The 23,097-nt window shown below is 34.5% G+C and overlaps 1 protein-coding gene across 1 annotated transcript in view; it reads right to left on the bottom strand.

Annotated features, from left to right (window-relative positions):
• LOC136026873 (putative N-acetylated-alpha-linked acidic dipeptidase) overlaps positions 1 to 23,097 on the bottom strand; it is a 102,533-nt gene that overhangs the window by 9,598 nt on the left and 69,838 nt on the right. The window contains exons 10-13 of the mRNA XM_065703661.1: positions 22,337 to 22,483; positions 15,115 to 15,277; positions 4,489 to 4,826; positions 20 to 101 (exon numbers count right to left, since the gene is read on the bottom strand). Of these exons, the coding sequence (XP_065559733.1) occupies positions 20 to 101; positions 4,489 to 4,826; positions 15,115 to 15,277; positions 22,337 to 22,483 (730 nt within the window). The remainder of the gene's footprint in view (positions 1 to 19; positions 102 to 4,488; positions 4,827 to 15,114; positions 15,278 to 22,336; positions 22,484 to 23,097) is intronic.

Genomic DNA, 23,097 nt, shown 5'->3' on the forward strand with positions numbered 1-23,097 from the left:
ATTGGTATGTTCTACTTACTCTTGTAAATCAACACTCTTTTCAATATCTAAAAATCTGGTTGCCTGTTGATCAAAGTGAGCGACTGCATTCCGGAAGTTGTCTGAAATAAAAAGGAAGTTGTTTGAAATAAAACTTGTCCATAGCACTTTATGCCATAAGTATAATTATATGAATAATTATTCTGTAAGCTCAACCAGAGGCGAACCAGCTATGAATAAGTATCTAGTGAAATCTAAGGGATTTCATTCCCTTAAGGATTTCCTTAAGGGATTTCATTCCCATCTAAGGGATTTCATTCAATTCTAAGGGGAATTTAAGCAGGAAGGGTGTTCGAAGGCACACGATGGCTGGCTCCCAGTCCTCGTCCCTCTTCCTGGCTGAAGGGCCACGAAACAGAGTTCATTACCGCCAATTCAGACCCTAAGGGTCTAGTGCCGTCACACTTGCTTACTTACTATAATTATAAAAAGCAAATTAAAAATACTAATTGGATTTATTTGCCTTTGTGCTGAGCCAGAAATATAAGAGGCACATTTCATAAAGGGGCCAATAAATATGTTTACATATGTTATTTTTTATTAGTAAGATTTTCTGCATACTACTCTAGACCTAATTGTTCTACCATGTCTATTTTGGAAAATAAGCTGAATCTAAATGAATTTGAACTTTTGATTCGAAAACAAAAAGTTAATAAATTCAAATTAAGTTCTAAATTTTTTAAGGCTTCTGGGCAATGCACCACTTTCAGTTAAGTAAGTAGTTTTTGATCCATATTAAACCCTTGTTGACGATCAAATTCCATAATAGAAATAGATCTATTTCTTAAAAATAAGATAAGAAGTAGACTTCTCTTTGGAATGATTCTTTCGAGACTGCAAATTAAGACCTTTCATTGATGAATCTCCGTGGCCTGCATATATTGTTATAAGATTAATATTTTAAATGAGTATACATATTAGGGGCAAAGATGATCAAAAATGATTACAAAGGAAAGATCAAACCGGGTCTCGATAAAATTTAGTCGTCAGTACCCAGGCGAATGCTGTTAGGGACCAAAATCTGAATAATAGCTAGGAAAATCCGGCGTTCTACAATATTGAATAAGTAGAATAGATGGCGGGAGAGTATGTTTCTTCACATTAAGAACTTCTTGTCTATTTAGAAACTGTATCAATTAATCAAAAGCTTAGTAGTGAATAAATTTTAACTTAGGTTTATATGTTCTTTTCACGGTATTTGGGCATACAAAAAATGCTGTTTTTCATCAAAAACTACCATTTCCACAAAAAGAAGGAGGCTATCATTTACCAATCACCTATACTGCAAACAGGAGCGTAGCTTCAGTATTTTTATCGGGGGGGGGGGCAAGAGGGTTCCAAAATTGAAGATTCAAAAGCCATGGGATATATAAAAACTTTTTTCTCAAAGTTATTAGGTAGACAAATGCCCCCCTCCCCCCAAAAAATGACGCCACTGATTGCACGCCTGGTCCAAATATACACTCTTCTACAGGAATAAAGGTTAGGGAAAAACTTCCCTTAAAAAACTAATTTGAAAGACCTTATGAAAGATTTTTATATTTGCGCCTAAAATCGCACTTTTTGACTCTTTATTGCCTTCAAAGATCCTTTCTCCCTTCAAAAGATCCACTAGGGTCTTCTATAATAAGTGGTGCATATTTATGCAATGTTATGTAACTTTTAGTTTTACTGTATAAAATTTATAAATAACCATTCCTTTTTAAAACAGTCATATCTATGACAATGTGGCTTCTCAAATTGAGAGGTTAGTAAACATCTCTCATATAGCATCAGTTGGAGACTGCATCATTTAAAAAAGAATTTAGTCCTGATCAAGTTTTTAAATTCTGTCTACAACTTTTTTTCACGGCCCTTCGATATACCATTTCCACAAAAGAATGAGGCTGTCATTTTCTCATGAATCATATTGCAAGCCTAATCCACATTTATATTTTTGGGGAAATGGAAACTAAGGGATAAATTTCCCCCTTGAAAGCTGATCTGAAGGGCCTCATAATTCAAATTCGGAATATGGGCCTAAAATTGATCTTTTTGACACTTTACCCTCCCCTTCCCGTTCAATGTATCCACTTAAATCTTTCACAATAGCTGGTGAACATGTAATGCCATGTACCGTTTGTTTTACCGTATGAAAGTTCTGTAGTAGCGTTAATTTCTTCCAAACTGCGCATATGTGGCAATTTGACCTCTTAAATTGGCAAGCTAATAAAAATCTCTTCCAAAGCTCCATGCTGATTTACTATACCAGTGTTTTTACTGAATGGTATTTTGGCCTTTACAGGGTAAAATTGTTGTTTATTGGCTAAATATGGATCCACCAGTTCTCATATTGATTTGAATTGAACGAAGGTGATGAAGATAGAATCTGCCAAAATATGAAAGTCAAAAATATATTAATAAAAAAGGCCCAAAGGCCTTCTGTAATAAAGATACAGAAGACCAAAAATATAGTAACCTAATAAGAAATTTGTATTGTAGGATTATCTTCAGAGGGACCTCTAGCTTTATATTAAGTACCATGGGTAGTGAAAAACAAGAGAGAAAATTAAGAATCTATGATCAGACATGGACACGAGACTATCTAAACCGGTAGATGTTAAAAAAAGCCATTACTTATCTACACCCTAAATTTGGTTCAATAGACCAAAAAATACAGCTTTGGATCGGAAAGTTTTGACAGTTTTACTAAATATTTCAAATAAAACATTAAACAACTCTTTGTGTGCCACATTAGCGATCATTAAAAAAAAGGAGACGCAGCATCCCACACCAATAACCTTGACCTTGTTAGTGAAGATTGCTGTAATTATTCTAATTGGAGTTTTTGGCTATAGTGATTCCGATGGTGTAGTTTTTGTTTCAGTTTGACACCATTTTGACACCAGGAGGTCCAAACTAAAAAAAGCAGACACGTCATTGCTTCCCACACCAATAAACTTGACCTTGTTGGTGAAGATTGCTGTAATTATCCTAATTGGAGTTTTTGGCTATAGTGATTCTGATGGCGTAGTTTTTGTTTCAGTTTGACTCTTTTTTGACAACAATTTGACACCAGGGGTCCAAAATAAAAAAAAGAAGACACATCACTGCTTTCCACACCAATATCCTTGACCTTGTTGGTGAAGATTGTTGTAATTATTCTAATTAAAGTTTTTGGCTATAGTGATTCCGATGGTGTAGTATTTGCATCAGTTTGACACCATTTTGACACCAGGAGTTCCAAAAAAAACAAAGAAACAGGAGACACATCACTGCTTCCCACACCAATATCCTTGACCTTGTTGGTGAAGATTGCTGTAATTATCCTAATTGGAGTTTTTGGCTATAGTGATTCCGATGGTGTAGTTTTTATTTCAGTTTGACGCCATTTTGACGTCAGTTTGACTCCAGGAGGTCCAAATTAAAAAAAGGGTCACGTCAGGAAGCAGTGGAAGCAGTGTTTCTACTGCTCCACTGCTCCCCTTGATTGCTTGATTGCAACAAGCAATCTTCGACCTTGTTGGTGAAGATTGCTGTAATTATCCTAATTGGAGTTTCCGGCTATAGTGATTCCGATGGTGTAGTTTTTGTTTCAGTTTGACACCACTTTGACAACAGTTTGACACCAGGGGGTCAAAAAAAAGAAGACACATCACTGATTCCCACACCAATATCCTTGACCTTGTTGGTGAAGATTGTTGTAATTATCCTAATTGAAGTTTTTGGCTATAGTGATTCCGATGGTGCAGTTTTTATTTCAGTTTGACGCCATTTTGACGTCAGTTTGACTCCAGGAGGTCCAAATTAAAAAAAGGGTCACGTCAGGAAGCAGTGGAAGCAGTGTTTCTACTGCTCCACTGCTCCCCTTGATTGCAACAAGCAATCTTCGACCTTGTTGGTGAAGATTGCTGTAATTATCCTAATTGGAGTTTTTGGCTACAGTGATTCTAATGGTGTAGTTTTTGTTTCAGTTTGACGCCATTTTGACACCAGTTTGACCCCAGGAGGTCCAAACTAAAAAAACATGATTTTTGCTCACAAACTTTATTTTTGAGATCAATCGAAATAACAGTTACCGTTCTTGAGTTGGGTTCAATTGGCTATTTTCCTTGGTTGACAGTTTTCTTCAGAACTTGTTTTAAAATTCCCGGTTACTATGGGTTTTCAGTTACATTGTATGGCAAAAACTATTTTGTTGAATTTTATCTAGCTCAGAGGTGCACCAAGCTTAGATAAGTTAATTTAATGTCATGATTGCAAATATTTCTGGAAGGTACACAAAGCACAAAGGCATAGCTTTATATTTATTAACATGAAGCTTTTACTGTTATTTTACTAAAGTCTATTTCATTTTGAAGTTTATTCTTAAAAAAAGAATATATTTAAAGTTCTGTTTCTGCTGGCTTTTTGTTTCTTTTAAACTTTGTTTTTTTATATTTAAAGATGAAAGGACGTAAGCATACTGACCTAACGAGATATCCTGAGCTTGAAGGTCATTTTTATACGAGCTCTCAACTTCACTAAACGTTTTGTTAATATAAGAAGCATACTCTCTGACGTCAAAAGGTATTATCAGACTATCAGCCAGAATCCTCGCTGCTTCTCCCCAAAGTTGTGTAATTGATTTCATAAATGCCATCCCCTCGTCGTACAAATAAGAGAGCAAGTGGTAAGTCTCGTAGAGGGTATGATAGAGAGGGTAGCTACCAATGTTTTCCTCGTAGGTGTAGCGAAGGTCCAAAGCAGGTACACCAATATTATGAATAAAAGCCTTAAAATCCGAGCCACTTCCTAAACCATAGATCCTGAAAAAATAACCATTACTAATTTTCTAGTTTGGAATTGGTGCATACCTAGTGTCAAACTCCTATTTTATTTTTTACTGAAAGTTTTCGCATTAAAAAAAATAGTGTCTCGTGGTTTATCAGAGAGTTTGTGGTAACAAACTGTAGTAAGGAGCGACCCAACTCAATAGTAACCAAAACTCCAAATAACGGAGTTCTGATACCAAAGGCTACACCAAAAGAATCGCATTTTTATGCTGATTTCAAATATATAAATTTCTTCAAGTTTAGTCTTACTTATCAAAAGTTACGAGCCTCAAAAAATTTTATTTATTTTAGAAAATAGGGGGAAACACCCCCTAAAAGTCATAGAATCTTAACAAAATCACACCATCAGACTTAGCGTGTCAGAAAACCCCTAGTTTCCAACCTCCTATCTACAAAAATGGGGTATTTCGTATTTTTTGCCAGAAGTCAGATCGCGATGTGTGCTTATTTGTTTTGTTTCTTTTTTGTTTTTTATCCCAGGGGTGATCTTATCGATCCAGTGGTCCTAGAATGTCGTGAGAGGGCTCATTCTAACAGAAATTAAAAGTTATAGTGCCCTTTTTAAGTAACCAAGGAATTGGAGGGCGCCTAGGCACCCTCTCACGCAACTTTTCCCCAAAGTCACTTGATAAAAATTTGGAGATAGCCATTCTGTTCAGCTTAGTGAAAAACCAAATAAGTATGTATTTGGGGACGACAAAACCCCCCAAAGTCACCGGGGGAATGGCTGAAATTCACAAACTTTGGTCATTGTCAAACAGTTCGTGGTAACGAATTGTAGTAAGGAGCGACCCGGCTCAATACTAACCAAAACTCTAAAAAATGGAATTTTCATACCAATAGCTGCATCATAGGAATCGTATTTTAATGCTGGCTTTAAATATATAAGTTTCATCAAGTTTAGTCTTACCCATCAAAAGTTACGAGCCTGAGACAATTTGCGTTATTTTGGAAAATAGGGGGATACACCCCCTAAAAGTCATAGAATCTTAACGAAAATCACACCATCAGATTCAGCGTATCAGAGAACCCTACTGTAGAAGTTTCGAGCTCCTATCTAAAAAAATGTGGAATTTTGCATTTTTTGCCAGAAGGCAGATCACGGATGCGTGTTTATTTGTTTTTTTGTTTTTTCGTTTTTTTTTGTTTTTTTTCCCAGGGGTGATCGTATCGACCCAGTTGTCCTAGAATGTTGCAAGAGGGCTCATTCTAACGGAAATGAAAAGCTCTAGTGCCCTTTTTAAGTGACCAAAAAAATTGGAGGGCACCTAGGCCCCCTCCCACGCTAATTATTTTCCCAAAGTCAACGGATCAAAATTCTGAGATAGCCATTTTATTCAGAGTAGTCGAAAAACCTTATAACTATGTCTTTGGGGACGACCTACTCCCCCACAGTCCCCGTGGGAGGGGCAACAAGTTACAAACTTTGACCTGTGCTTACATATAGTAATGGTTATTGGAAAGTATACAGGCGTTTTCAGGAGGATTTTTTTGGTTGGGGGGAGGGGTTGAGAAGAGGGGATATGCTGGGGGAACTTTCCATCGAGAATTTGTCATGGGAGAAGAAAATTTCTATGAAGGGAGAGCAGGATTTACTAGCATCATTTAAAAAAAAACAATTAAAAAATAAATGTGAAAAAGCTTTTTAAGCTGGAAGTAAGGAACAGCAATAAAACTTAAAACAAACAGAAATTATTACCCATATGAGGGGCTCATCTCCTTCTAATACCTCACTCTTTACGCTAAAGTATTTTTAGTAATTTAAACTATTTATTCTACGGCTTTTGTGATTCAGGGGTCATTCTTAATAAATTGGGATAAAATTTAAGCTTTAGTGTAAAGAGCAAGGTACTGACGAAGGGGTGAATCCCCTCATATATGTAATAAAAACATGAGAATACAAAAGTTCTTTACGTAAGCTAATTTATAAGTTACGTAAATCTTTTACCAATAAAAAGATTCGTAAAAAATTAAAAGTTCTAGTTGCCTTTTTAATTAACCAAAAAATCGGAGGGTAACTAGGCTTCGTCCCCCGCTCTTTTTTTCTCAGAATCATTCGATCAAAATTATGAGAAAGCCATTTAGCCAAAAAAAAAATAATATGCTAATTTCGTTTTGATTATTCCTCTGCGGAGAGCCAAAATCAAAACATGCATTGATTCAAAAACGTTCAGAAATTAAATAAAAAAAAAACAAGTTTTTTTTAACTGAAAGTAAGGAGCGACATTAAAACTTAATACGCACAGAAATTACTTCGTATATCAAAGAGGCTGCTTCCTCATCAACGCCCCGCTCTTTACGCTAAAGGTTTTTACTGTTTTAAAAAGAAGAATTGAGAGAAAGAGTCAAACTTTAGCGTAAAGAACGGGGCACTGATGAGGAAGCAGCCTCTTTCATATACGAAGTAATTTCTGTGCGTTTTAAGTTTTAATGTCGCTCCTTACTTTCAGTTAAAAAAAAACTTGTTTTTTTTATTTAATTTACATATAGTAATGGTTATTATGAAGTGCACAGAGGTTTTCAGGAGGGCTTTTTCGCGTTAGGGTGGGTTGGGGGGAAGGGGTTACGCGGGAGGATCTTTCCATGGATGAATCTTTCATGAGGGAAGATAATTTCTATGAAGGGGTGAAGGATTTTCTAGTATTATTAAAAAAAAACAATGAGCAAAAAAATCGAAGTAAAGACCAGCATTAAAACTTAAAACGAACACACAATAGTACGTATATAAGGGGGTTCGTCTCCTCCACAATACCTTGCTCTTTACACTAAAGTATTTTTAAAAATACTATATATTTATTATATTTATGTACGTATATTTATTCTACGGCCTTTGTGACTCAGGGGTCATTCCTAAAGATTTGGGACAAAATTCAAGCTTCTAGCGGTATTAACAAGGGGGCGAACCCCCTCATATACGTAATAAAAATACACAAATATAAAATTTCTCTACGCAAGTTAATTTGTAAGGTACATATGTTTGTTACTAACAAAAAGGTTCGTAAAAAAAAGCCTAGTTGCAATTTTAAGTAAACAAAATTGGAGGGCAACTAGGCCTCCTTCCCCACCCTTTTTTTAACAGAGTCAACCGATCAAAACTATGATAAAGTCATTTAGTAAAAAAAAATATTATGCAAATGTTGTTTCATTTATTCATGTGCAGTGAGCCAAAATCAAAACATGCATTAATTCAAAAATGTTCAAAAAAATTTTTTTTTTTAACTGCAAGCAAGGAGCGACATTGAAACTTAAAACGAACAGAAATTATTCCGTATATAAAAGAGGGTGTCCCCTTCTCAGCGCCTCGCTCTTTACGCTAAAGTTTTTTATTGTTTTAAAAAGTAGAATTGTGACAAAGAGTCAAACTTTAGCGTAAAGAGCGAGGCGTTGAGGAGGGAACAACCCATTTCATATACGGAATAATTTCTGTCCGTTTTAAGTTTTAATGTCGCTCCTTACGTGTAGTTAAAAAAACTTGTTTTTAAAATTTAATTTTACAAAATAGACTTGACTGTCAAATAGTTTAGCTGTCAAAAACATTGAACTTCATTAAACTGGGATGAAACTTCCACAAAAAACATGCTATTTTTTAAAAATTACATCGACAATTTAATCGAGAGCAATGGAACATAGTTTTCAAGTCGTTATCAACAAAATTAGAATTTCGTCCGAGATAATTACAGATTCGTGTTTTTTTTATTCTGTGGTAATCAACTTCAGAAAATGGTAGTATATTATCGAAGGGGGCCCATTTAAGCTGAAAGTTCAAGTGCCATTGAAAAGCAACAAAAGAGACCAAATTACAGCAAATTGCCTATTGCTGCCATTTTATGCCCCCAAACTACTTTTTTTTTCTTATATTCACGTAGGTATCTTAAAGGTATCTAATGTGCCGCTATTCTTTACCTCGTTCCAAAATTTGAGGTTTTACATGTCTGTTAAACCATATTTTGACGGAGTCAACAGAGGAATTTGCAGGAATAATATCCTCAATTTTGGCCCGAAAAGAGTTAAATTGTTATCGAGTAATAGTTCCAAGATAGTCAGTCTGCTTACAGCTATAGAAGGGTTATTTAGATACCCTCCCAGTTTCAGTTGCAACACTAGGGTATGGTGGAACAACCCCTGGTTTCAGAAGTGGTAGTTTTTAACAGGAACAGTTTTTTTTTTAACATCGGAAACATAGTGATGAAAATTTGAACTTGTCAAAACCAATCGAACTCAGAGATTTTAATCAGCGATGAATTGCTTTCTAAAAATTTGTATAAGGTTCAAAAATTTTTTATGTTGCTGAACTTGCCAAAAAATGGCAAAGACTTTTTCAGGAATCCTACATTTCCTGTTTATTAAAACCACAGATTATTTGAAGGAAAAAAAAGAAAGTAAGATGATAGTACCATATTTAGGTATAATTTCGGCTTGACAAATAAGAAAGACATGAAAAATATATGATTCCACTAAAACAAATTTAGATGTAACGATTCCAAAGTTTGGATGGGAATGAATATGAACTTCATTCCATTATATCGTCATCCAAGGTTTAACGTGCATTATAACGTCATCCAAAGCGTGCAAGATCATTCAGACCGAATTAAAGGCCTGATTTTACCACAGCATAACAGGAATGATAAATCTCTTGTCCAGAATAGAAAGCAGTCTTACATGTATTGCCATAATTTTGTTCATCGGTTGTCAAGCGGTATTTTCGCAAAGAATTACGCCCCCAAGTTTATTGTCGGCTAAATAGCTATAAAAATAATTGCCGAAGTTGAGTTCAACCCCAACTCTTCGTATACAATACAACTATAAAACTGTTTGGAAAACCTTGCTCTAATTTGCATGACAAAAAAACCATATAACTGGAAGTATAGCAACTATAGCAAACCAAGTTATAGGGGATATGCGTAGCCTATCATTGCTAAAAAATGGAATTTTCATACCAATAGCTGCATCATAGGAATCGTATTTTAATGCTGGTTTTAAATATATAAGTTTCATCAAGTTTAGTCTTACCCATCAAAAGTTACGAGCCTGAGACAATTTGCGTTATTTTGGAAAATAGGGGGATACACCCCCTAAAAGTCATAGAATCTTAACGAAAATCACACCATCAGATTCAGCGTATCAGAGAACCCTACTGTAGAAGTTTCGAGCTCCTATCTACAAAAATGTGGAATTTTGCATTTTTTGCCAGAAGGCAGATCACGGATGCGTGTTTATTTGTTTTTTTGTTTTTTCGTTTTTTTTTGTTTTTTTTCCCAGGGGTGATCGTATCGACCCAGTTGTCCTAGAATGTTGCAAGAGGGCTCATTCTAACGGAAATGAAAAGCTCTAGTGCCCTTTTTAAGTGACCAAAAAAATTGGAGGGCACCTAGGCCCCCTCCCACGCTAATTATTTTCCCAAAGTCAACGGATCAAAATTCTGAGATAGCCATTTTATTCAGCGTAGTCGAAAAACCTTATAACTATGTCTTTGGGGACGACTTACTCCCCCACAGTCCCCGTGGGAGGGGCAACAAGTTACAAACTTTGACCTGTGCTTACATATAGTAATGGTTATTGGAAAGTATACAGGCGTTTTCAGGAGGATTTTTTTGGTTGGGGGGAGGGGTTGAGAAGAGGGGATATGCTGGGGGAACTTTCCATCGAGAATTTGTCATGGGAGAAGAAAATTTCTATGAAGGGAGAGCAGGATTTACTAGCATCATTTAAAAAAACAACAATTAAAAAATAAATGTGAAAAAGCTTTTTAAGCTGGAAGTAAGGAACAGCAATAAAACTTAAAACAAACAGAAATTATTACCCATATGAGGGGCTCATCTCCTTCTAATACCTCACTCTTTACGCTAAAGTATTTTTAGTAATTTAAACTATTTATTCTACGGCTTTTGTGATTCAGGGGTCATTCTTAATAAATTGGGATAAAATTTAAGCTTTAGTGTAAAGAGCAAGGTACTGACGAAGGGGTGAATCCCCTCATATATGTAATAAAAACATGAGAATACAAAAGTTCTTTACGTAAGCTAATTTATAAGTTACGTAAATCTTTTACCAATAAAAAGATTCGTAAAAAATTAAAAGTTCTAGTTGCCTTTTTAATTAACCAAAAAATCGGAGGGTAACTAGGCTTCGTCCCCCGCTCTTTTTTTCTCAAAATCATTCGATCAAAATTATGAGAAAGCCATTTAGCCAAAAAAAAAATAATATGCTAATTTCGTTTTGATTATTCCTCTGCGGAGAGCCAAAATCAAAACATGCATTGATTCAAAAACGTTCAGAAATTAAATAAAAAAAACAAGTTTTTTTTAACTGAAAGTAAGGAGCGACATTAAAACTTAAAACGCACAGAAATTACTTCGTATATGAAAGAGGCTGCTTCCTCATCAACGCCCCGCTCTTTACGCTAAAGTTTTTTACTGTTTTAAAAAGAAGAATTGAGAGAAAGAGTCAAACTTTAGCGTAAAGAACGGGGCGCTGATGAGGAAGCAGCCTCTTTCATATACGAAGTAATTTCTGTGCGTTTTAAGTTTTAATGTCGCTCCTTACTTTCAGTTAAAAAAAAACTTGTTTTTTTTATTTAATTTACATATAGTAATGGTTATTATGAAGTGCACAGAGGTTTTCAGGAGGGCTTTTTCGCGTTAGGGTGGGTTGGGGGGAAGGGGTTACGCGGGAGGATCTTTCCATGGAGGAATCTTTCATGAGGGAAGATAATTTCTATGAAGGGGTGAAGGATTTTCTAGTATTATTAAAAAAAAACAATGAGCAAAAAAAATCGAAGTAAAGACCAGCATTAAAACTTAAAACGAACACACAATAGTTCGTATATAAGGGGGTTCGTCTCCTCCACAATACCTTGCTCTTTACACTAAAGTATTTTTAAAAATACTATATATTTATTATATTTATGTACGTATATTTATTCTACGGCCTTTGTGACTCAGGGGTCATTCCTAAAGATTTGGGACAAAATTCAAGCTTTTAGCGGTATTAACAAGGGGGCGAACCCCCTCATATACGTAATAAAAATACACAAATATAAAATTTCTCTACGCAAGTTAATTTGTAAGGAACATATGTTTGTTACTAACAAAAAGGTTCGTAAAAAAAGCCTAGTTGCATTTTTAAGTAAACAAAATTGGAGGGCAACTAGGCCTCCTTCCCCACCCTTTTTTTAACAGAGTCAACCGATCAAAACTATGAGAAAGTCATTTAGTAAAAAAAAAATATTATGCAAATGTTGTTTCATTTATTCATGTGCAGTGAGCCAAAATCAAAACATGCATTAATTCAAAAATGTTCAAAAATTTTTTTTTTTAACTGCAAGCAAGGAGTGACATTGAAACTTAAAACGAACAGAAATTATTCCGTATATAAAAGGGGGTGTCCCCTTCTCAGCGCCTCGCTCTTTACGATAAAGTTTTTTATTGTTTTAAAAAGTAGAATTGTGACAAAGAGTCAAACTTTAGCGTAAAGAGCGAGGCGTTGAGGAGGGAACAACCCATTTCATATACGGAATAATTTCTGTCCGTTTTAAGTTTTAATGTCGCTCCTTACGTGTAGTTAAAAAAACTTGTTTTTAAAATTTAATTTTACAAAATAGACTTGACTGTCAAATAGTTTAGCTGTCAAAAACATTGGAACTTCATTAAACTGGGATGAAACTTCCACAAAAAACATGCTATTTTTTAAAAATTACATCGACAATTTAATCGAGAGCAATGGAACATAGTTTTCAAGTCGCTATCAACAAAATTAGAATTTCGTCCGAGATAATTACAGATTCGTGTTTTTTTTTTATTCTGTGGTAATCAACTTCAGAAAATGGTAGTATATTATCGAAGGGGGCCCATTTAAGCTGAAAGTTCAAGTGCCATTGAAAAGCAACAAAAGAGACCAAATTACAGCAAATTGCCTATTGCTGCCATTTTATGCCCCCAAACTACTTTTTTTTTCTTATATTCACGTAGGTATCTTAAAGGTATCTAATGTGCCGCTATTCTTTACCTCGTTCCAAAATTTGAGGTTTTACATGTCTGTTAAACCATATTTTGACGGAGTCAACAGAGGAATTTGCAGGAATAATATCCTCAATTTTGGCCCGAAAAGAGTTAAATTGTTATCGAGTAATAGTTCCAAGATAGTCAGTCTGCTTACAGCTATAGAAGGGTTATTTAGATACCCTCCCAGTTTCAGTTGCAACACTAGGGTATGGTGGAACAACCCCTGGTTTCAGAAGTGGTAGTTTTTAACAGGAACAGTTTTTTTTTTAACATCGAAAACATAGTGATGAAAATTTGAACTTGTTAAAACTAATCGAACTCAGAGATTTTAATCAGCGATGAATTGCTTTCTAAAAATTTGTATAAGGTTCAAAAATTTTTTATGTTGCTGAACTTGCCAAAAAATGGCAAAGACTTTTTCAGGAATCATACATTTCCTGTTTATTAAAACCACAGATTATTTGAAGGAAAAAAAAGAAAGTAAGATGATAGTACCATATTTAGGTATAATTTCGGCTTGACAAATAAGAAAGACATGAAAAATATATGATTCCACTAAAACAAATTTAGATGTAACGATTCCAAAGTTTGGATGGGAATGAATATGAACTTCATTCCATTATATCGTCATCCAAGGTTTAACGTGCATTATAACGTCATCCAAAGCGTGCAAGATCATTCAGACCGAATTAAAGGCCTGATTTTACCACAGCATAACAGGAATGATAAATCTCTTGTCCAGAATAGAAAGCAGTCTTACATGTATTGCCATAATTTTGTTCATCGGTTGTCAAGCGGTATTTTCGCAAAGAATTACGCCCCCAAGTTTATTGTCGGCTAAATAGCTATAAAAATAATTGCCGAAGTTGAGTTCAACCCCAACTCTTCGTATACAATACAACTATAAAACTGTTTGGAAAACCTTGCTCTAATTTGCATGACAAAAAAACCATATAACTGGAAGTATAGCAACTATAGCAAACCAAGTTATAGGGGATATGCGTAGCCTATCATTGCTAATTGTCAAACTTCTAATGAAAAACTACTGATTATAGATTTTTGGAATGCATCAGCAAAGACTCAAGTTAAGTTTATTTTATCTTTTATTTATCTTATTTATGCTACAAAAAGACAAAAAAATTAAATATAATAATGCCGAATTCTCTTGAAAATTACAAACTGAATATTTTTCTAAAATCAAATTATTCCAAAAATGCAACGGGTAACTTAACGGAAATTTCCCGTAAGAAAATGCCTATACGAACCTTTAACTGTTCAGTCTTCGATAGAGAGTTAAACTGAGAAGAGAGGTAAAAAGCTTGGGGTAGAGCTATGACACTATATAACGTACGAAGTACGCACTTGCAATAACTATATTCTAGGATAGAAACGGAAGCTAGTAGCGGTATTTTCCAGTGACACAACGCGAATACTACTCTTACCTTGGCCACAACCAAGGCGTAAATATTTTTAGCAAAGACGAACTTTTTTACTACAATGTCAGACAGAGAATAAATATTTCATATCTAATTCTAAACAAAGATTTGTGTTTTGCCGCATTAAAGGGAAGCCCGGAAGCGGCAACTCGAGAAGCGGCAAGTCTACGTACAACGCAAATAAGCTCGAGCTTATCAGCAGAATTTTATTATTATTATCATTATTAATTCTCATCATATTATCATTGTGATTCCATCATTATTAATCGCAAAATTGGTGCACAGCTAACCATTTATGGTTCTAGTGATTGTAGCTGTTGCATTGAACATATCAGAATTCAACATCGGGTCCTGTCTCAGATAGCTATATGGATAAATTCACCCTATTAAAAATTTTTGTTAAGCTTGGCTATTACATGGCCATTACTACACTAACTGACATTGGATTTTTTTTTTTTTTTTTTTTTAGTTGGATGGCATAATTTTCACAATTTCTAATGTTTACAAAATTTTGTTTTTTTTAATAGCATATTTAGGTTAAAATTCATGATTTCAGAAGAAATGTAATTAAGAATTACTAATGTAATTTAGGTTTGTGTAAATGGGCCAGAGTTTATTTTTGTTTGTTATTTTATGTGGCCCTTTGTTGAGTTAAATTTTTTTATACTCTTTAATTTTAGAGGTTAATAAAAACAAGTAGACTTAAAAACCGTTCGGAATGAGGAACTGAAACGAAAGTTGTTAATGTGTCCACACTATATTAAAAACGCGATCTCCTAAGCCCTAGGATCCAGATGCACCTATAAACAAATTTAAAAATCTTACTTGGGCCTCCCTCCGTCAGAAGGGCTGTTTTTCAACCAAGTATCATAAATAGTTGTCCGTCCTTCTGTAACTTCATTTGGATTGGGGTTAGGTATTTTCTTAGTAGCTTCAATTACCGTTTTGTAGAGCATAGGCACAGATTTAGCATACAGGGTGTAGTTACCTGTAATAAGTAAAACATTCAGTTATACTCAATTTTGTCATACTTATTATAATTAATTATCCTTTAAGTAAACAACTGAGGGCTACAAAACAACTGAGCTGGAACAAGTGGGTTTCACATACTTGAATGTGAACCACAAAAAGAATTTTCTCGACCCAGAAACCGACGCATCTACCCAAAAAGTAGAGCTAATGTAGGATTCCGCAAAGTATAATTAAGCATAATTAAAGCATAATTAAGTAAAATAACAGTTATGCTTTAATTTTGCCCCTTAGAGGTGGGTCACCTTGATAGAAATTAAAAATATATCCAAGCATTTTATTTGATACATAAGCACAGTCAGAAATTTTTGGGAAGTTTAAATTTACGTTAGTACTCAGGAGGCTTCCAGACTCTGTCGTGAAGCATCATCGTTTTCCAAATTTTATCTTCTATTCCTACTTGATAAGCACTGCACATCTCTACCTTTGAAAAAGACAAACAGGAAAATGACTAGAGATATCCCCTGCTCAATTTTCACATATTTTCTAACTTCCTGGGAGATTGTAAAGAACAAAGCTTTGTATATATTAGGATGGAGGAGGAGCGTGCGTAGCTGTGCTGGCCTCAGGTGACTTGGTGCTGCGGTGAGTTGTTAATAGCAGCAGTAGTAGTAGTAGTATTTTATCCTCCTTAAAAACAATTCTATATTATTTTTATATTGAAATATCTGACCTGTGGCTTAAAAGACAACAGCTATTTTTGTTGCAGCTCTTGATCATGCTTTTGGTAATATTTTCATACACCCCAATTTCTAATTGGCCTAGATTAAATCAATTTAAAGGTTTTCTGTTTAAGCTTCTACAAGACATCTTGAAATCAAAAGCTAGAAAGACACATACTTCTAATTCAGTTTCAAGGGTTTATATTGACTGTTTTAAACTGACACCCAAAACCCACTATGTCTGTCGATAAAAAAAAAACAATGAAAAATGGCATTTCATTTTATTTAATCATCAGACCAGTGCTTCACAAGTGAAAAACTGATTCCGCAATTTGATTTCAATCTATTCCTTGCTAATACTATGGTTGTATACGTTCGTCTTAAAGATAAAAAAGCTGATATTCAAAGCTCAATCTTTTCGAGTTTCAAAATTTATACCTACAATCTTAGCTATGATTGGTCAGTCACAAACTGAACATCTTTAAGATGAAAAGCTATCAACGAGATATAAATGGTGTTGTTCTCGTGCGTAATATTGATCTTATCGACAAGTTTGACCGCGGCCCAGACATAACTGCAAATCATGAATGTGGCATAAACTAATTTTCCTCCTTATAAAAGGCTGGTCCCTCTGATTGTGGTGTTATGTGTTTATGATTAAATTATCCATTCACTAGCTCAAAATTCAAACATATCAAATATGAGCCTTGAAGATTTCCAGGAAATGATACTGTTTGTTATCTCTTGATCAATCCTTTACGTTTCTGAAGCAATCATTTGGATTCGTCGTTACTCAACTATTGACCAGTAGATTATTTCCGGCTCTTCGCTTCTGATATGCAAATAATTTTTTGTACCTTTATAGTTATTTTCAGCTTTTAGTAATCATTCACTTCTGTACTTTTTGAGTTATTTTCAGCTTTTAGTGATCATTCACTTCTGTACCTTTTTAGTTATTTTCAGCTTTTAGTGATCATTCACTTCTGTACCTTTTTAGTGTTTAACCTCTAGTAAAAGAAATGTATTCTTTCATTGTGTATTCAGTATTTCTGATTTTGCAAATTCCTTTTAGCTTTCTTCCTTTTCCAGTTGTAGCTGGAAATTAGTGGAAAAAATTAGGACCAATGGTAAATTTAGTTTAGTTTTTAACTAAACAGAAAGCTTTCAAATATCACCGCCTCGCTTTCAAACTGCCTCGCTGCTTCATAGTTCTGAAAGTGTTTTTTATTGCAATATTTCTATTTTTTATTCTTTTCTGTAATTGTTTCACTCTGATATTTGGTTTTTGTTACTACTGGGTTAGAAGATGAACAAAAAAAATAAATATCTGAACAGTAGAACAAAAATAGAAAATAGAAATACTTATAAATACTCAAAATATGTTCAAAATTTAGCTTTATTACTTTGTATAAAGCCAAGTCTCGGAGACAATTCGCGAATATATATGGTTTTATCGAAAGTTGAATCTTCAGATGTAACAAAAGACAAAGACAACTATAAAGGGCAGCGCAATAGCGCTGCCTAGGTAAAGAGCGATGTGGGCACTTGGTATCAAACAGTTCGTGGTAACGAACTGTAGTAAGATTGTATGCTGATTTAAAATATATAGGTTTCATGAAATTTAGTCTTAGTTATCAAAAGTTACTGAGAAAATTTGCCCTATTTTGGAGAATATGGGGAAACGCCCCCTAAAAGTCAACGAATTTTAACGAAAATTACACCATCAGATTCAGCATATCAGAGAATCTTTATATAAAAGTTTCAAGCTGCTATTCATAAAAATGTGGAATTTTGTATTTTTTGCCAGAAGACCGATCACGGGTGCGTGTTTATTTGTTTGTTTGTTTTTTTTCCCCAGGAGTGATCGTATCGACCCAGTGGTCCTAGAATGTTGCGAGAGGGCTCATTCTAACGGAAATTAAATTCAAGTGCCCTTTTTAAGTGACCAAAAATATTGGAGGGCACCTACACCCCCTCCCACGCTCATTTTTTCCCAAGGTCAACAGGTCAATATTCTGAGATAGCCATTTTGTTCAGCATAGTCGAAAAACGCAATAACTATGTCTTTGGGAACAACTTACTCCCTCACAGTCCCCGGGGGAGGGGCTACAAGTTACAAACTTTGACCAGTGTTTATATATAGTAATGGTTATTGGGAAGTGTACAGCAGAAGTTTTAAGGGAATTTTTCTTGGATAGGGAGGGGGTTACTTGGGAGGATATCTCATGGAGGGATTTGTCATGCGAGGAGAGAATTTCCATGAAGCGGGCGCAGGATTTTCTAATATTATTTAAAACAAAAAAAAACAATGAAAATAAATATGAAAAAGATTTTTCAACTGAAAGTAAGGAGCAGCATTAAAACAAAACGATTGGAAATTATTACGCATATGAGGGGTTCATCTCCTCCTAAATCCTCCTCCGATCAAATCTAAGAAACAGCCATTTAGCCAAATCAAAACATGTATTAATTCAAAAATGTTCAGAAATTGAATAAAAAAACAAGTTTTTTTTAACTGTAAGTAAGGAGTGACGTTAAAACTTAAAACGCACAGAAATTACTCCGTATATGAAAGGGGCTGTTCCCTCCTCAACACCCCGTTCTTTGCTCTAAATTTTGACTCTTTCTCTCAAATCTACTTTTCGAAACAGTGAAAAACTTTAGCGTAAAGAGCAGGGCGTTGAGGAGGGAACAGCCCCTTTCATATACGGAGTAATTTCTGTTCGTTTTAAGTCTCTCCCTCTATTTTTCCAATGTTTTGAAAAGTAGATTCGAGAGAAAGAGTCAAACTTTAGCGCAAAGAGCGGGGCTTTGAGGAGGGAACAGCCCTTGTCATATACGGAGTAATTTCAGTTCGTTTTAAGTTTTAATGTCACTCCTTACTTTCAGTTAAAAAAAAAACGTTTTTTTTTATTTAATTATTTGTTTAGACCAGGACACTTCGTACCCAAGAAGTTGTCATAGAAACTTACGAAAAGGACTCAGTCGACTTGAGATTGAAAAGGTCAGTGCCCTTTTTGATACTCGAAAGGGATTGGAGGGCAACTAGCCTCTCCCCCTCGCCCACAATTTCCCCAAACACATCCATTCAAAACCTTGAGATAGCCATTTTGTCCAGCGTAATGGAGAGGACCGGAAATAATATTTCTGAGGATGACACCCCCCCCCATTCCAGAGCCCTTAAACAAGGTAGGGTATGTGCTGGGGAGTATATAAGGTATATATAGAAAAGGTAATCGTATAAATCTCGGAGGGGCTTGTTGAATTGGTAATCAGAAGCTCTATTGCCTTTTTTAAGATTCAGAGTGATTGGAGGAAGGGATAAACCATCCCCCCAAACCTTGTATTTCCTCCGTAATGCATCAAATAGAAATTTTGAGATGGTCATTTGTTGTCGTAGAAACATCAAAAAAGGTTCATTCGATTGGAAGTTAAAAAGGATAGTATCCTTTTTATTAATCAAAAGTAATTGGAGGGCAACGAACCCCTTCCAAGCTCATCAATTTCCAAAACACATCGAATAAAAACTTGAAGATAGCCATTTGTTCAGTGTAGTTGTCTTTGACAACCCCCATACCTTGCCAAGACCAGGACATAATCTGTGCTTTACTAAAAAAAAAAATGGCTGTTGTTTTTCGGTTTAGCGTACATATACTAATATATTCCTTAAAGTTTTAATAATTTTTAATAACTAAAGATAAAAATAACTAAAGATAAAAAAAGTTAAGCCATGTTAAACATATTTTGTTTATTCAAATCATACAGAAAATAACCGAGTCAAACTCAAAACGAACAAAAATTAACATAAGTAGGGCTGACAACCCCCATGCCTTTAAGACCAGAACATAATTTGCACTTTACAGAAAACAAAATACATTTAAAATATTTTTTTTTACCTTGTTTTTACTTGTTTAAAATGTTTATGCTAGATATATGATGAGGGAAGTCCTCCCCCTTGCAATCCAATTACAGCGCGAGAGTCTGGTGCCCTTTTTAAGAGTAACAAGAGATTGGAGGGTAAGCAGCCCTTCTCTCAAGCCCATTCATTTTCCAAACACATCCAGTCAAAATTTTGAGACAGCCATTTTGCTCACCATAGTAGAATGGTCCAGCAACTATGTCTTTAGGGATATTAGGCATGTAAACCCCCCAGGATTATGCAATTTGTCCACTATGCTTTAAAACTAAATGTTGCTTTAAAATAAATAAAAAGGCATTGTGTTAAATGGTTCCTATTAAGACACCTCAGCAATATATATCGAGAACGACTAGGGGTATTATGTTGAAACTTTTCAGAATACTGCTATTACTGCTTCTGCTCGTACAATTTCAATAAATAAAAAGAGTGTAAGTGTATCCAAGTTGTCAAAGAGCATAGATAGAATCTTCTGGGAATGATATTAAGCTTTATTTTATCAACTTCAGAAGCTGTACAATTAAATTAAAAAATACTGTTTGTGTCAGGATTAAAAAGTGTTGAAAAAGTTTCTCCAACATACAAATAGCAACCCATATTACGGATTCTAATAGAAGAAAACTGAAAAGATTTGCAATTTTTTTCCATGAAAAAGACTATGTGAATAAAAAAGAACAGAAATTAATTTAAAAAAGAAATTGCGCTTTACTGAAAACAAAATACGTTTGAAATGTTTTCACCTTTCTTACTCTCATAAATGAAAAATTATCAAAATATTAACAAAGAAATGTCAGTATTTGTCAATTTAACTGATAATCCACCTTCAGTGTTTTTTTTTTTCAGTAAGGCCCAAATTGTGTTTTGGCCTTGAGAAGGCAAAGGGGTTATCAGCCCTACTAATTTAAATTTTTGCTGGTTTTGAGTTTGACAAGGCTATTTATTGTAATTTCTACTCGTTTTGAGTTTCATTTCTTTATCGAATGAATGAATGAATGAATTAACTTTATTACCCGTAAAAGTATAAAAAATGCAAAGTAAGGAGCATTATAAATAAACAAAAACGATAAACAGCTAAAAATGATCAAAATAACAAAAGACAACATAGACTAATTAACATTGGACTAATAATTGATAGTAATTTATGGTAGTTTTACGCTTGGAAGATTATTTGACTTTATTTTTGCTCATTCTAGGATTAGTGGAGCTTTTCGCTTTCTTTGACAAATTTGTCTTGTGGAAAGAATTTTTTAAATTAAAAGGAAAATCAGCGTATATGCTATTTGGGTAAACATAACATTGTAAATTCTTATTTTGTAAATTCTCTCTCTCTCTCTCTCTCTCTCTCTTTCTCTCTTTCTCTCTCTCTCTCTCTCTCTCTCTCTCTCTCTCTCTCTCTCTCTCTCTCTCTACGGTAGTAAAGAAAGTCAGAAGGGGATAAAGAAAGTTCAAAGACGCTAGAGAAAGTTGGAGGAAGCCAATAATGTAAGAAAAAGACTAAAGTAGGTCGGAATAATCTAAAAGAAACTGGAAGAAATAAAGAGTCAGAAGGGACTAGAGGAAGTAGAAAGGAAGTAAAAAGAGCGGAAAGAGCTAAAGAAAGCTTATGAGTTTGAAGGAAATATAAACCTCAGAAAAGGCCCAAAGTGAGTCTGAATAGGGTTGAAGAAGCTGGAAGAAATCAAGAACCTCGGACAAAGACTAAAGAAAGTCAAAGTAGCGTAAGAGAAGTTGGAAGGAAGTAAATAGTCAACCATCTGTCACTCATTTTCAAAATCAGCTTACTCAAGTACTTGTTTAATTTGATGGAAACAGGAAATTGAAAATTTAGGAGCTTATAATTTCCATAAGCTTATAATTTACATCAGGGTGTATTAAACAATACTTGTGATTATAATTTTGATTTCATACTAAGGGATGCTTAACGGCATAAGCACTATTTTTTGTTGTGAAACATCATGTCACAAGCTTACACCATGTACTCTATGAAATGTATTTTATATAAGCGTATATCATGGACTTCACGTTAGTCGCAAAGCATAACATCACAAGCGAACGCGTCTTGAGGCATAAACAAAATCACAATTATTAACTTTACTGCAACGTCGAAATTCATGTAAGTTTCCAAATGCTTTTCAGAAAATTCATCACAAACGTACATCATATACGTCATGTCATACGTCAAAAAGCCTAACGTCACAAGCAATAATATCTTCAAGCAAAGACTAGAATCGCTATTATTTGCCTTCTACTATAATATTGACGTTGATATATACTACTGCTTGCTTCTCTAAAGTTTGTCATAAATGTACGTCATGTACATTTCGCCAGATATCACAAGGTATAACGTCAGAAGCGGTTACACCTTTTTTTTCTTTTTTTAAAAAATTAATTCTACCTCTTCTCCTCTGAGTGGCACCAATATTTCAAAAAAACTATTTACCTTCAACTGCAATGTCAACGTTGATGTATGCTACCGCTTGCTTTTCTAAAATTTTTCTATTTTGTTCAACCCATTCAGTTGACCCAATCAATCCATATTCTTCCGCTCCCCAACTACAAAACTTCAAAGTTCGCCGTGGTCTCCAGCCTAGAAACAGAATTTTGTGAAAAAAATTAAAAAGATGTACCTCTTTTGTGTTTTAAATTCTTGTATGCAACTTTATGTACAATTTTTTTTTACCAAGATCAACTCATAAAAATTATCCTAGAGAAAACAGAATGATCATATGGTCAACCCATTCGGGTTCGCTTGGTTGTTATTAAATAAAAAAAAAGGTTTTTTTTAACTGCAAGTAGGGAGCGACATTAAAACTTAAAACGATAATAAACTATTCCGTATTTGAAAGGGGTTGTCTCCTCCTCAATGCCCCGCTCTTTACGCTAAAGTTTGACTCTTTGTCGCATCTCTATTTTTTAAAACAATAAAAAAAAACTTTAGCGTACAGAGCGAGGCGTTGAAAAGGGTACAACCCCTTTCATATACGGAATAATTTCTGTTCGTTTAAAGTTTTAATGTCGCTCCTTGCTCGCAGTTAAAAAAAAAAACTTGTTTTTTTATTTAATTTCTGAACATTTTTGAATTAATGTATGTTTTGATTTTGGCTCACCGCACATGAATAATTAAAACGATATTTGCATATTAATTTTTTTTTGCTAAATGACTTTCTCAGAGTTTTGACCGGACTATTTTGATAAAAATAA

The sequence above is a fragment of the Artemia franciscana genome, chromosome 5 (genome assembly GCF_032884065.1).
Source record: "Artemia franciscana chromosome 5, ASM3288406v1, whole genome shotgun sequence".
Classification (NCBI taxonomy): Eukaryota; Metazoa; Arthropoda; class Branchiopoda; order Anostraca; family Artemiidae; genus Artemia; species Artemia franciscana.